Source organism: Sinohyriopsis cumingii, chromosome 15 (assembly GCF_028554795.1).
Source record: "Sinohyriopsis cumingii isolate HCF-2022 chromosome 15, ASM2855479v2, whole genome shotgun sequence".
NCBI lineage: Eukaryota > Metazoa > Mollusca > Bivalvia > Unionida > Unionidae > Sinohyriopsis > Sinohyriopsis cumingii.
The window spans coordinates 133,763,372-133,778,362 of record NC_142975.1 but is presented as its reverse complement, the minus strand read 5'-3'; the positions used below and the strand labels follow the sequence as shown (position 1 = coordinate 133,778,362).

Below are 14,991 nucleotides of genomic sequence, written 5' to 3'. Positions count from 1 at the left end.
ATGTAAATACTTGTGTTCCATTGTCAGAGGGCACTGACGAAGTATGCACTCTGGTTGTGGTTCATCTTTTACAAGGTATGAATGACCTATGTATACAGTCAGCTTCATCTCTTTTTGTTCTATACGAGAGATGCCATTCTCCAATTACTATTTTACTATAAAATTTTCTAGCTTGTCTGACACAGTAAAGTTGTTTTATGGTAATAATTACAGTATTTAATCAGCTCGTCTCTGTCATTGTCTTGGAGACCAGCTGATATGTGGCTGAAGTTGATTACTTCTTTTTTCGTCATTATGAAACTGTTTAGTAATTATTTCAATTGCTGTAGTGAAAATATCTTCAGCTGAAGCTTTATCGATCAGAGCACTAAATTTTTTATTGACAGGATCAGCAAGAAACTCTATACTTATCATATACTTCAGGTGAGATATCATCATATCTGATATCTGTTAAAACTGAGGACGAAAATGGAGGGTCAAAATGTGTTGGTATTTAAATATTGACTCTATCATGATAAATATCTTATGTGTCATCAATATACCTAACAATATAACATAACTGTCACAGTTTAACATTTTTAAGTACCAGATGCTGCCTGAGAATTACATATGCTGTTGCAAAACTTAAAAGACCACGAATATCAGCTTGCTTTAAATGAATATCATTGACGAACAGGTATAGGTATCCAGCAATCAGCTCTTTGATATTTCTGTATTTTGTTTCTGTCAGTAACTTTCCAGCTTCTTTTCTTAAAGTTTTTCAACGCAATTGGTTTAAACCATTATGTATTTCATAGTTTTTATCAATAATGTGTTTTGTAATAATGTCAAGCACTTGATAAAATACATCTCGTTTGACATCATCATATAACTCAATTCTAGACTCAATTTCTGATACTGTGTTTAGTGCAGCATTAATGTGATATACATCATACTTTTCTTTAGATATGCTGTTGTTAGCAGGTTAGTATCAGTACTGTTTTCTAATATTCCTAACAGCATCGCTTTATAATAGTACATACTGAGTAAACAAAATACTAGACATTTAGTAAATGTGTCTATGAGCTTACGATTTTTAAGAAACTTGTTTCCTTGTTTCAGCAAGTTTGTCAGACATGTCGTGAATCTTCTTTAGTTTCTCTTGCTCTGGTTTCTAACCACCATGAAATTTTGTTTCTACTAGGTTAGATTTATCAATTGTCAAAACATTGTCTTTATTTTGCTCAAACAGTGTATTTATCAAATATTTTTCAACTTTTAATCATCTTTCCTCGCAGTCACTTACAGGACAGTATTTACTAATTATATCAAAGTCTCTGATTGCATATCTCAGTTGAGGGCCTCTCATTCCTGAAACTCTAACAAAGTTGTCACTTTTCTCATTTAAACCGGGAGACTTTGAAGTTAATTTTTTCATTCGAGCCATTATATTTATTGCTCTTGCTTCTTCAACACATTCTGGGTCTAGTGAATCAAAAGCGGCTATCCCGATCTCCATTGTCAGGTTTAGTATAAAATTATACAACTCTTTTATGACTATGATCAAAGGAGGATCAGCAGACATTATATATTACAATTACATTAAATCACTGCATGCTAGCACACCAGACCTATACTAGGTCATCGAGTGTATATATCTGAAACATTGACAAACCTGGGTAAGTACCTCCTGCTTTGACAACATAAATCCAGAAATATGGTTACAACACAATCAGATGGAAATTGCTGAGAATCAGCAATATAAACACTTGGTGCTGAATACAGCATAGTCCAAGTTCTGACATCATTTGATCCTTCTAATTATATATATATACCCAGCACTTAATTGCAATATACCTTGTAGTTGAAATTTCCATATTGCTACAACCGTTGGACACTTTAATTTGATCCAAAAGTCATTTTTTTCTCTGTCTGTGGTCCACCCTGGATTGCTAATAAGGCTCTTAAACACTAACACATAACTGGATTATTCTCCAAATAATAACTTGATGCAGATGCAACGAAACCCCAGCAATTTTGACTAATATAAGTGAGATTTGGAATGTGACTGACACTATTTTTAGCTCGTTTTGTACTACCACCAATCGCTTGTGATTTGGTTACACTATCCACGTACTGTTTATTGGTAAGATTGGATGCAGAAACAGGCACATATACGTAGAAGTTATTTTTGTTGGCAGCCATATTGATCACACATGTAGATTTTTTAAGATAATTAGCATCTGTAGAAGTAACTGTACTCACTGATGCTCCACTTATCTCAGCATCAACATAATGGTCAAAATTTGGACTAAATTTGTCAAAAACAATTAATCTGCAACTTGTTTCAGACTGCTGTGAGCTGGGTCTACTGGTATCATTTCAAGTTGGGGAGTTCGTACAAGTCAAAATGAATAAAACTGCACCATAAAATTAGGCAATATATTCTTTGAAACAAAGTCCATGTATAAAATGGTTAGAAAATCTCAGAACAATCAAACTGGGAAACCAATTTGTTTTATAATTCCCCGTGAGAACCTTAGCATTATTTATCTTGTCATGACCTGAAAGAAGTTGATAAAAAGGTGGTTGAATATTTTATTATTACAGCAGAGTGATTTGAGTCTAACTGCAGGTCAATTCATAAGTTGCATAGGTTGGAGGCCTGGTAATTTCTGATGCAAATCTGCTTATGTTTTCAGGATGTAATTCACTAAGGAATTAAGGTCGAACATTCACTAGAAAACGTTTAACTTAACTTGGCACTGAGCAAGTACACATATTAAATTTATGTAACAACCAAAATGATTGTCCACTGGAAAACAAAGTTACAAACCATTACAAGCCAAGGGCATATCAGGCCACAGGCACTGGCAGACAACTTGGGAAATATCACATGGGAATTAAATCTAACTTATGGAAAAAGAAAATATAAATTAAATAAAAACTTTGTCTATATAGCAAAACACAAATATTAATACAAATACAGGATTTAAATGAAATAGAAGCAATATACTTGCTAGTAAACACCCAGAGTAAACAAAATTGATGGACACTTCCTTTTGCAGCAGTATTTAACTTAAAAACATTTTCAATTACAATCCAAATAACTTTATAATTTTTTTTTATTATGAATAGAAGAATAGTCATGAAAGGGATAAACACAGCGCATACCATATATGTGTTTCTGAATGGGATTTGTGGCATGAAAATATAAATATATTTGAATTGACAATATTTTTGTATATTGTAAACATCTGTAGTTTCCAACATTACCCCCCCCATTTATATTATTTTGCATCTCATGCCTATAAGATGACTCCTACACTGCATGAATCACATTTTTAGTAAATAAACATCAACTTGTATGCAAGTATATGCATTACTTAATTCACTGCTTAAACAATAATTTAAACAAAACACTATATACACACACAAAATATCTTGAACCGCTTACAATACACTGATCATTCAATAACTTGCTCTTGGATAACTTATCAATTTGGTTGATAAATTGAACATTGCTAAAACTACACTTGTCAATGAGTGTGTACACCAGCTGAGCAAGTAAGCATTACTGGACTAATGTTTGTTCTGGTATAAATAATAATTCTACTGAAGAACAGCATACTGAAGAATGACCAGCTTTACTGAAGGGTTCACCCTAATTAGATTAACATTATTAGCTATTTAAAGAGCTGATGACTTTAAAGAACACAAGCTAACAAAATAAAAGTAGTGACTGACCAATGACAGATCTGAAACAAGCATTTACAAATACAAATTTTTAAGATATTTATTCACTGAACGAAAAATACAAGTAAAATAAAACTTTTAGTAATTTAAAAATCAGTCAGGAGATATTTGTGAAGACATAACTCCCATAATATGCAGTGTCACATGAAAAACATAAATTTGGACTCAACGAACCAATCCCTAGACACGATCGTGTTTCAAAACACATTATTTTCAGAAATCTTATCTGCGAAGTCTTTTCAACAGCAACATAAAATTTCTTGACCACCACAATACAAATATGCCAGTAATCAGCATGTATGAACAGTAAACAGTCCTGATCAAAGCTCATCAAAAGCTATCAATCAGGGATACAGCTGATATAGAGGCAATTAAAAGGAAAGGTGGTCTGAGATAAACAACCGCCTTGCAGAGATTACTTAATTGGCTGACAAATGGCTTGGGTGATGGATCAAGTCAAATTCTGCAGTGGGTGAGTCCATTTTATTAAGTTGGATAGGCAAGGTACGCTAAGTAGAACAATCTACTTCATCTGAATCTAATACATCAATGAGATGTGCTAAAGAACTGATGTTTTACACACCACTGCAACAAAATGAGAATGTGATGCTAACTTTAAAAAAGTTTGTGATCAGCAATAACATTTCTTTGAAGTCTGATTTTCACTCCCTATATAAAATATAAAACATGATCATTTCTTTTGTTGGAATAGTGTTTAGAAGTGTGATTCATTTTTGAAGAGTGCAATTCAGGAAGCAATACACTATAAGCAAAGCAAGCAAAAATAAATTTAAAAACTACAGGTGGACTGAGCTTAACTTTGTCATGCACAACAGCATGCAGGAGTATTTCATTCATTGCACATAATACAAACATATCTACATTTATTTAGTAATTCTTAAGTATATGATGTCCATCAAAATAGGTGATTGTGAGGATGTGAGTGTCTGCATGTTTATATGTATGGCATTGATATTTAACAATACTATGTCTAAAAATATTTCTTTCTTTGTAAGTATATTACATTCTTTGGAAAAGCAGATAAGTTAATTTTTTCTGGTCACATGCACTGACCCATTTTCGGACCTCAAAACACACTTTTTGAATCTCAAAACCCCACAACATTGTCTGGGAATATGATGTGTGCAAAACTCTCTTCTTTTGCTTTTATTCATTTTGCTCTAAGTGAATAAGATATATTGTGAAAGAAAAAGTTTCTTATTCCTCTTCTCAATATTTTCTCTCTCTCTCTCTTCGAGAAAGAAAATAAGTAATATTCATACAATATATGAGATATTGATGCAGTCCTCTTGTTCTGTGTACAGACTGGATACATGGTTATGACAGTGTTATACATACCCCACCAATATTACTGTGCATGTAATTTATGTAAGAATAACTTTCAATACCAGCTCTAATTCACGGTGTATTAAAGTAATATAAAGCAAATACAGGATATTCTGAATACCAATTTTATTTCACGTTACCTTTCAACCACACTCAGTAGATCCTGTTCAGGATGAACTTTAATCTCAAGCTCCACCCATTCTGGGAAAGTTAGCTGCAACAAGAAAGACACGCCATGAACAAGAGGCCCAAGTATACTTGATATCGTTCACCTAACCAAAACCTGCCCGAGCGCCAAGCACAAGTGCAGTTGGTCAAGAAACCTGGGTCATCAAGATTCCTTCTATTGAATTTCTCCAGTGCAGTTAATTCCATGTGAAGGAAACAAATGCTTCAAAAGTATATGTATCTTTATCAGTATCTAATTAAAAATCAGCATCATTTGTAAAATACTGAAAGGCTCCTATGCTTGTGACCTCTCTGGTGGCCTAGTGGTTAGAGCATCTGCCTCGGATGCAGGAGGTCGTGGGTTTGAAGCCTGGCAGAATCATACCAAAGACTTATAAAAATGGTACTAACAGCTGTCTTGCTTGGCACTCAGCATTATGAAGAGGTTAGTGTTAGGACTTGTTGGCCTGGTGTTAAAAATCCAAATCACATACACTCATATGCCATTATGCTTTGTGACAAAATCAGTTAAATTCTGTTCAACATTTAATTTTAGTAATGGCAGCAGAATGGCATCGGAAAGGTTCTGGCAGGGTTCGATATTAACGTTAATCTGTCATCCAGCCATTAGTGACTTTGTCAATGGATCATCAAAACTCAGCCATCACTAACCTGTTGGTGCAGTGAAAACTAACACCAGTGGCTATTGTAACATTAAAGAACTGGTTGTAACTTGGCATTCCCTTTAATGGTCAAATGACCTGTTTACGTTTTCCATTGAGTACTACCAACATAGAAAGCATCTGCCTTGGATGCAAGAGGTTGTGTGCTCAAGCCCTGGCTAAGTCATACCAAAGACTTAAAAAAAGTACTAACAGCTGCCTTGTTAGGTATTGGGCATTAAGAAGTTAGTGTTAGGACTGGTCAGTCTCATGTCAGGATAATGTTACTGGGTGGGACATCATGCTACATGTCCGGCATGATGCCCCAGTAATAGACATCACTATAGACTGCCACACTGCAGACATTGAAACGATATGACTGAAATTTTTGTAAAGCTACATTTAAAAAAATCCAAAACTAACAACATCTGGCATTTAAAAAAGTACACTAAATGCTTATGGTATAAATGGACAGGTGTTAAAACACCCATCAAGTAATTAGAGTGATTATTAACAACACAGTCATTGTGCACATAGAACTATCCTTGTATACATGATATCCCCCAGAGAGGTATAAGTATAGTTACTGCTAATATAAGTGGCAAAAAAGTGTAATCTGACATAAAAAGTGTAATCTATTACATGCAATTTTTACAGTAAACAATAGGAAAAATGTGCATTTATTTTTGCTAGTAACCTGGATCTCCTGCTGGTTAAAATTCTTGACACAAATAATGGACATGTTCCATGTGGATTAGTACCAGAATACAAACACAAAACATACTGATAAATTATTTTTTAATAAAACTCACTTTAACTAGTCTACATTTCTATCTTTTGCTGAATGATCGTAAGTAAAATCTGTAAAGAGGCTGATGATGTGCTCTGTCTGAGTGCTGTATTGCATCACTCTCAAATTCTTTAATAAATTTTTAATGTGCTATTGATTTGTCTGAATTCTGATATGACATGTTTTGATGCACGAAAAAATCCCTTTATCTAACAATTTTCAGTCCTATAATATCTATAAATCACATCAATAAAGCTTTTTTGCTTAACCTCTGGAGCCTATTTTTTTAAGTAGACTGGTCAGCTACCTAAATATATTATCAAAATATAATGAATCTGTGAGGTAAGTTTACAAACCAGATGGTTTTATTGGAAATGTGCATATACAGCTGCAATAAATAGAAAATTAGGAATGAACATGCAGATCTGCAATATAAAAATGTACTCTTACAATATTCGTACATGGCAGTATATTTTTTTTAGAATATTCACAACTTTATATGACATGTGGTACTAAAGACATGACAATAACAATGACAAAATATGACTTTTTATTGCCTAATTTATATTTGTTATAATGTACTGTTATTTATATTTAAGTTGTATTGCTTGCTGGCTTTTCTCAATGTATATCTTTATTTTGTAACTGACCTTTGTCCAAAATAAAGATAAGGGTCTATCTGACAAGTGATATTTCTTTTGTAGACAACATAATACATAGCTAATATTTTTCCAAGATTACAGAATAAATATTACGATCATTATTAATGAAGGTATACATGTTTACTTGAATCTAAGTCGAGGACATTAGTTTTCACTTGAAAATTCCTAAATTTTGATGACAACTATGAATATTTCAGAAAGGAAACTGACCTACCTCCTGACTGCATTATTCTGTCTAGCTTATTATATCAATGTTGCTTAACTGAAAAATTACTCATTCCTATCTTAACATCTGAATTGGAATCAGTTTTTTGTTGTGTTCAGTTTTTAATTGGGTGGATTTATTGATTTCAATTATTCACTGGAATTACAACGTGCCCATTAATACTTCTTGGATTAATTCATTAATTTGGAATTACAGTAAATTCAGTCAAGGACATTTTGGATTTTATTACTGTGCTACATCAAAAGACTGTTAACATTCCAGGCCATTGGCACATAAGCATGTCAAATTCCAGGCCATTGGCACATAAGCAAATTTGAGACTACAGGCACATCAATACATTCAATATTGGAATTTATATAGAATACCATTGGAATTCAATTGGAATTGTAATTGTGATATAACATTTAGGATTATTTGTGAATTAATTCGCAATACTGTAAGTTCTTTTTAAATTTTCACTTTGTATTCTAGGGAAATAAATTATATATTGATTTTTATTTTTAACTTGTTGGGTTTTGCTGTTTTTTGTTACTCAGTTTAAGACCATAAAGTTGTAATAGTACCAGAAAAAGCATAATCCATATGCAGGCAGGCTTTTTGCCTCCAAAACCAATAGCCACCTATAAAGTTTGGTAATTGTAGATAATGGAAAACTTAAGTTATTGTGTGGTAACCATTGTTCTACTTTCAGAGTGACCATGACCATTGGTCTGAAATCAACCGGGTCCTTGCTTTCTCAAAGTGCAAACTATCCACAATGAAAAGTATCTCTAGATGGTGGAGAACTTGAGTTATTGTGTAGAAACCATTTTTATTCAGTCAGCCATGGTGCTCATTACATTTTGACCCCAAATCAATAAGGTCCTTCCTTTTCCAAAGTGCAAACCTTCCACAAAGTTTGGTAACTGTTGATGGCAGATACCTTGAGTTACTTGCAAAAAAGGAATTGATAAATGACAGAATGGTTTGGTATGGTTGGGTGGGTTTAACGTGTATTTTTTGGGAGGGTAAAACTCATTTTAACTATGCAATACTTACCCTTGCCTATTGTTTAGCTTCCTTTCTCGTGCTGAAAAAAATGCACTATCCATTTGATGTTCATTAATCCTCCATTAAAGTTGTTGTTGTAGGGTTTAACGCCATTTTTCAGGACATGATAGGCTATACATGGCGGCCAGTATTAATGGTGGAGGAAGAACCCGGGATAACCCCGGAAAGAACCACTGACCCATGAGAAGCTACTGGCAAGCTTTCTCACATACCCACATTAGCCGAATCTGAGACTCGAACCCACGCAGACAGAGGTGAGATGGCAGTGATCCGTAATGGAGAGCGCTTTAGACCACTCGGACTCTCGGGGCCCCCTCCATTAAAGTGAAGAATTGTCAGTATGATGTAATTTCTCATGCAACTCACCTTGTCCTTGGTATGTTATGCACAAAACAAGCAGAGATAGCTGATCCTTTTCACAGATGACTACTACATCAGCACATCAGAGCGGGGTGCATGGAGAGCTTTTGACAATGGCCATGGGTAAGTATTGCACAATTAAAATTAGTTTTACCCCCACAAAAAAAACTACATTTTAATAGCAGCAAAAGCTTAACCATGGCTATTGTTCAGCTGAATTTGTCAGTAAGGAGGGTTGGCTGATGCTCTGTTAAACTGATAAAAAAACAGAAAAGGTAATGTTATGGAAGGTTGGTATTGTTTTTGGGTCAAATGTCGTGTGTTGTGCTGTAATGATCGGACACAGAGAAAAGATGCCTGAGCTTTGTTGTGATAATAAGTGGAGATAAAAGGAGCAAAAGGTAGAACGGAAATGCCAAAGTGCTGCCTTCATGATGTCTGTGAAGGGGAGTGATTAAGGTAGGCCCAGGAGGTAACAACGGTTTGAGTCTCATGGGTTTTAAGTTTCATAAAGGAAAGGTCTTGATCAGTAAGTGACTGGCATGCTCTTTTGATCATGGTAAAATATTGGCAGCTGAAATGTCTATAGATCAATTGAGAGGGAGGAAAAGACACTTCCTACCCTTTTTTCTTCCTTTGGATGCCTTAAGATAGAAACAGACCACCCTCAGGGGACATAAAATTCTATCTGTATCATCCGAAGAACAGATTTGACTGAGACTCAGGATTTCTTTTGGTAGTGGAGCTATGGAACGTAATTGATTACCTAAAAATCCCAGGTGACAAAAGAGGGAAACCGAATCATAATTCCCATTAAATCGGAGACAGCCAGTGTCAATTGATAAGGTATGAATCTCACTTCATCGTCACGCTGAGGCAAGGGAAAGTACAAAAACAGTCTTGTGAGTGAGGTCCTGAAAAGTAGTTCATAGTGGGTTTTGTCTAGTAACCATAAAGCACAAGAAAGATTCCATCTAGGCGTAAGAGAGTGCGAGACAGGTCTCTGTAGCTCAAAATACTTAATAAGATCGGCAAGGTGTAAATTCAACCAATTATCATGCCTTGAGAGAATTAAAGTGCAACTTTTCCTTGATAATTCACGTGCAACTGGGTCTAAAAATATATACGGCACTGTAAGTGTGGGCATGAGTTATCAAGGGACCTCCATAACAATATGAAATGATACCATCTTCGTTGAACATAGAGAAAACTGTCGGGGGGGGGGGGAGCGAACTGTTTAATGGCTGAATACTGAATGGCTGAATAGATTCTTCCTACCCTTTCTTTTTCCTTTAGAGTCCTTAAGACAGGAATGGAGTGCTTCATGGTACATAAAAGCCTATCTGTATCATCCACAGCACAGATTTGACTGAGACTGGGAATTTCTGTTGGTAGTTGAGCTATGGAAGGTAATTGATTTTGGGCTAAAAATCCCAGCTGACAAATGTGGGAAACTGAATCATAATTCCTATTAAAACTGGAGACAGCTAGTGTCAATAGAAATGGCATGAATCACACTTTGTCATCACACTGAGGCAAGGGCAAGTAGAAACAAGGTCTTTAAAGTGAGGTCTTGAAAAGAAGCCGCAATCAATAGTTCATAGGGAGTTTTGGTTAATGACCATAAAATACAAGAAAGATTCCATCTAGGCAAAAAGAGAGCATGAGACATCTCTGCAGTTCAAAATACTTAATAAGACTGGTAAGGTGTGAATCCAAGCCAATTACTGTGCATTGAGAGAATTTAAGTGTGTTTGAAATGGCAGCTCTATTACTTTTGATAGTGGATACAGAGCATTTTTTGTTCTCAAGGAGAAATAAAAGGAAATCAGCAACAGAAGTTATAGCAGGGTAGCTAGGATCAACATGTTCCCTACTACATCAATCACAGAAGATTCTCCGCCTGGCATAGACCATGGATGTAGAAATTCTCCTGGCCTGAAAGAAGCCACTGGAAACTCAGCCCAAAAAGTTGTTCTGATGGGGAGATGGCTTGAGATGAGCCAAGCATAAAGTGAAGAATTTTTGGGCTGTTGTGGAGGAGGGTTTTCTGATATTGTGAAAGAAGATCCCTCCTGAGAGAAAGAGACCGGGGTCAAGCGATCAACAAGTCTAGAAGATCACTGAACCACAAGTGCTGAGGCCACAGATGGGTTATGAGAATGAGCTGAGCAGTGGAAGTTCTGACTTTTGTAGAACTTGAGGAATCAGTTGGAAGAGTGGAAAGCCATAAGTGAACAGCCAATCCCACTGGACAGAAGAAAGGTAAAATGGAAGTCTGTTGTTGAGCCTAGTTGCAAATAGATCCACTAGGGGCATACCTCACAGCGAGAAAAGGGACTCTCTAACCTGTAACAAAGTGGTGAAGAGTCTATGCTATGAGGATGGCTCTGTCAGTTATGGACATTAAACTGCCTGCCAAATTGTTCTTCTTGCCCGGAATATGCCGAACTCTGAGTGTTATATTCTCTGAGATGGCCCATCGCAAACTTCCACACAAAGAAAAGGGGCATGTGTGCCTCCTTAATGTCAGAGATAAGCTATGATGGATGTGTTTTCAGAGGAGACCATGACACATCGACCCCTTACTCTGTCAATGCACCCTTACAACACTAGGTATACAGCCTTCATTTCTAGATTGTTTATGTGAAGGGATGATTTGGACAGGGGTCAAAGTCCCTGTAGAATTATGCCCTCCGGTTCTAAATGAGCACCCCAACTGGAATCTGACATGTCAGGAAACAGACAGGAGTGGGGTTCAAGTGCAAGCATGGGGACTTCAATCATGAATTTTTCCCGATTCATCCAACATTATAAATGGTGATGAAATGCTGGTCCTTGAATGATCAGTGTTGATAGAGAATCTTTGTTAAGTTTTCACATTGCGAGAAGGAGGAACTGTAGAAGTCACATATGACAACATTCCTAATAAAACCAAGTCGGCAGCAGCATTCACGGTTCCCAGAAGGGACAGGTACAGTTAAGCAGACAAAGAAGCTTTAGCTCATAGCATCTCCAGCAGGGCCAGGATTCAATCCAGTGGGACTCGGTTTTATGAGGAAATTCATCCTCATGTAAAAGATGTCTTGCAATGGAGTGAGTTCTGATTTCTCAAGGTTGGGCAAAAAGCCATGGACCAATAGTGATACTTATCCTGATGAAGGGACTGGATTTGAGGATCAGCCAGTCATCAAAATACTGGAGAATTGGTATTCCCAGTAACCAGAAGTATCCTGTCACTATACCCATAAATTGGGTGAAAACTCTGGGTGAGGAAGAAATTCCAAATGGTAGGACCCAGGATTTAAAAACTTCCTGGTCTAAGCAAAACTGGAGATATCTGTGGTGAGAAGGAAATAAGGGGATGTGTAGATAGGCATCCTGAAGGTCAATGTAGACTGCCAAGAAAGATGGGGGTCCTGGATAAAGGAGGTAGTCGGTACCTCTTGTTCACTATTGAAAGTACCCAACCATCATCCATGATGCTTGACCAGACCTTGGAAAAGAGGCCTAGACAAGCACCAACAGGAATACCTGGGAGTCCATATGGCTGTCCCCCACCCTGTCCTTTGGGAAAAGAAGGGGATGTGTCTTTTTCCTTTCCAGGTTCATTGGGCAAATCTGTTTTCTTTTTTGTTTCTAGGAGCCATATGGATGTGTCTGCTTGAAGAACTTGGCAGAAGGCCCTAGATTCACATTGACATGCTTCCTGGCCGATTGTGATGGGCCAGGTGTGGACATGAAGGATTTATGATCCCACAAGTATTGAAATGTCACGGTATGAATGAAGCTTCCAAACAGACTCTTGGCTTCAAGTGGAGCAGACCTAAGGATGTCTTTAATGTGATCAACTACTACCTTTTAAGAGTCCAAAGCAATGTCACAGTGGATATGAAGAAGTTCCACTAACAAAGCCATAGAAACAGAAAGTGCATGCAGAGATGTCTTGGTCACAACTTCCAGCATGCACTGAAAGGCACATGGGTTCAAGGATGCTTCTCTCAGCATACTAAAAGAAGCAGCTGAGAAGAGGTCGGCATGTGAAGTTATGGTGACAAGCAGTCAGACTTTCTATTCCATAGTTTCAAGGTCTTTAATGGAAAGGCATGCCCAGGCTCCACTTGAAATACCCACCTTGGCCACACCAGCATGAAGATGGGGATCTTTCGTGGGCCACTTTTGGGAATGTACCTTATAGCTGGCAGAAGAGACCAAGGGTCACAACATTGATGGGGGAGCAGCCCACCCTCGATGTTGCTGATTAATATTTTGGTCTGTAAAAACCAGCAATTTCCTCAATTATAGAACAATGATGAAGGAAGAGGTCTGGATGAGGTTCAGCCCCCGAGATCTCTTCCTGACTGGAAAGGATCTTTTGGGGCTGTGCAGCAGGCTTGGGGCACACATCAGGAGGTAAGAGGAGACAGACATCATTTATTGCCTTGTCAAAAGATCATACCTCCTCTTCCACATCTAACAGAGATGAAGGAGCGGGCATAAGAGCAGGCATCACTTGTGCTTCCTCCATGTTGAACTCATTAGAGTCTACCACAATGGAGATAGCATCATCGAGGACGCTCTGAGCTGGAGAGTGTGTCGGTATCACTAAGTCCCTGGAAGGTGAAGAGGGTATAGGAACACTATGCGCTACATCCCATACTGCAACACAGTCAGTAGGAGCTGAAAGAGTGTCAAGAACTAGAGAGAGACGACAATGCCAGTGATTCCTGGAAGATGCCTCTAGCCTTCTGAATGGTTTCCACCCGGTGATGAGATAGGGGCAGACCACAAGCCACAGTATCACCTCTGTTATGAGGGCAAGATCCAAAAACTCAAGAGGAAATGCATGATCAAGGCCCCTGAGGTGGAAGGCCACACATCCCATAGGGATTCATTGGGATAATAAGAATGGGGGGGGGATACCTATCCCCTAACCTAGTCTGAGCCTGCTGGTTGGACTCCAATGTTCATAATGAGGTGGTAGAGGGGGGTAACTCAGTCCAAACCCTATCCCCATAGTGTGAGGCTTTAGTGTGATGATCAGAGGAAACAGGATCATCAACTAATGCAACACTAAGGAAGGTGTGTTGCTGATCCCTCCTGTTGGGAGGGTGTGACACACTTCCTCTGACAGGGTGGTGGTGGTGCATCTCCTCGATGGGAGGCAGCGACATACTATGAGAGGAGCAGTGCATCTCCTCCACCAAAGCGGGCTGGGACATGCTATAGTATAGGCAGTGCATCTCCTCCTTAATGGGAGGCAGTGACATGCCACAAGATGAGTGATGCATATCCTCCACAATGGGAGGCAACAACACACTATTGGATAAGTAGTGCATCTCCCCCATGGGAGGTAGCAACACTCTGCTACATGGTCATTGTCTCTTCTTTTCAATGGGAGATAGCGATGTGCTGGGAGGTATTCCGGTCAGAAGACCCTTTATTTTCAGTAACACAGAAGCTGGAAAATTCTGAGGAAGGAGAATAATGTTTCTTGTTTTGCTGATAAGCACAGCTGGAATCTGCAGGCCATGATTTACAAAATGTACAATGAATTTTTTATTGTACATTTGGAACATTTAACACAGTCTGGATGAGTGTCCCAATAAGACTTGTTGTGGCCACACTTTCCCAGAGACTGTGTTGACATTATTCCTTAATATAGTAATAAATTAAAATATTTATAATGTCACATAAAACTCACCTTATTTTTATGTACCACATACAGAGTACACCTCTGTGATTTCTATAGACAGTAAACAGTAGCATACATATTCCAGTCTTTCTTTGGGTAAGTGGAAAGAATTCTCTACTGTTTTATACAACTTTTATTGGAAAAAGGAAATATGCATACATACAATAACAATATGATTAAAATTCAACATGTCAAATCAAATATCTAGTATAGACAATGTATATGATGTGGTTCCTGCAGTGTCAATCTAGACTGAATTACATGTAGCGTCTAGTGAGCAAGCTGTCATTATTTCT

The 14,991-nt window shown here is 37.4% G+C and overlaps 1 protein-coding gene across 1 annotated transcript in view; it reads right to left on the bottom strand.

Annotated features, from left to right (window-relative positions):
* Nucleotides 1-14,991, bottom strand: part of LOC149782811 (Fanconi anemia group A protein-like) — a 293,000-nt gene that overhangs the window by 104,893 nt on the left and 173,116 nt on the right. Inside the window, exon 26 of the mRNA XM_089934328.1 lies at nucleotides 5,223-5,296. Within this exon, the coding sequence (XP_089790454.1) occupies nucleotides 5,223-5,296 (74 nt within the window). The remainder of the gene's footprint in view (nucleotides 1-5,222; nucleotides 5,297-14,991) is intronic.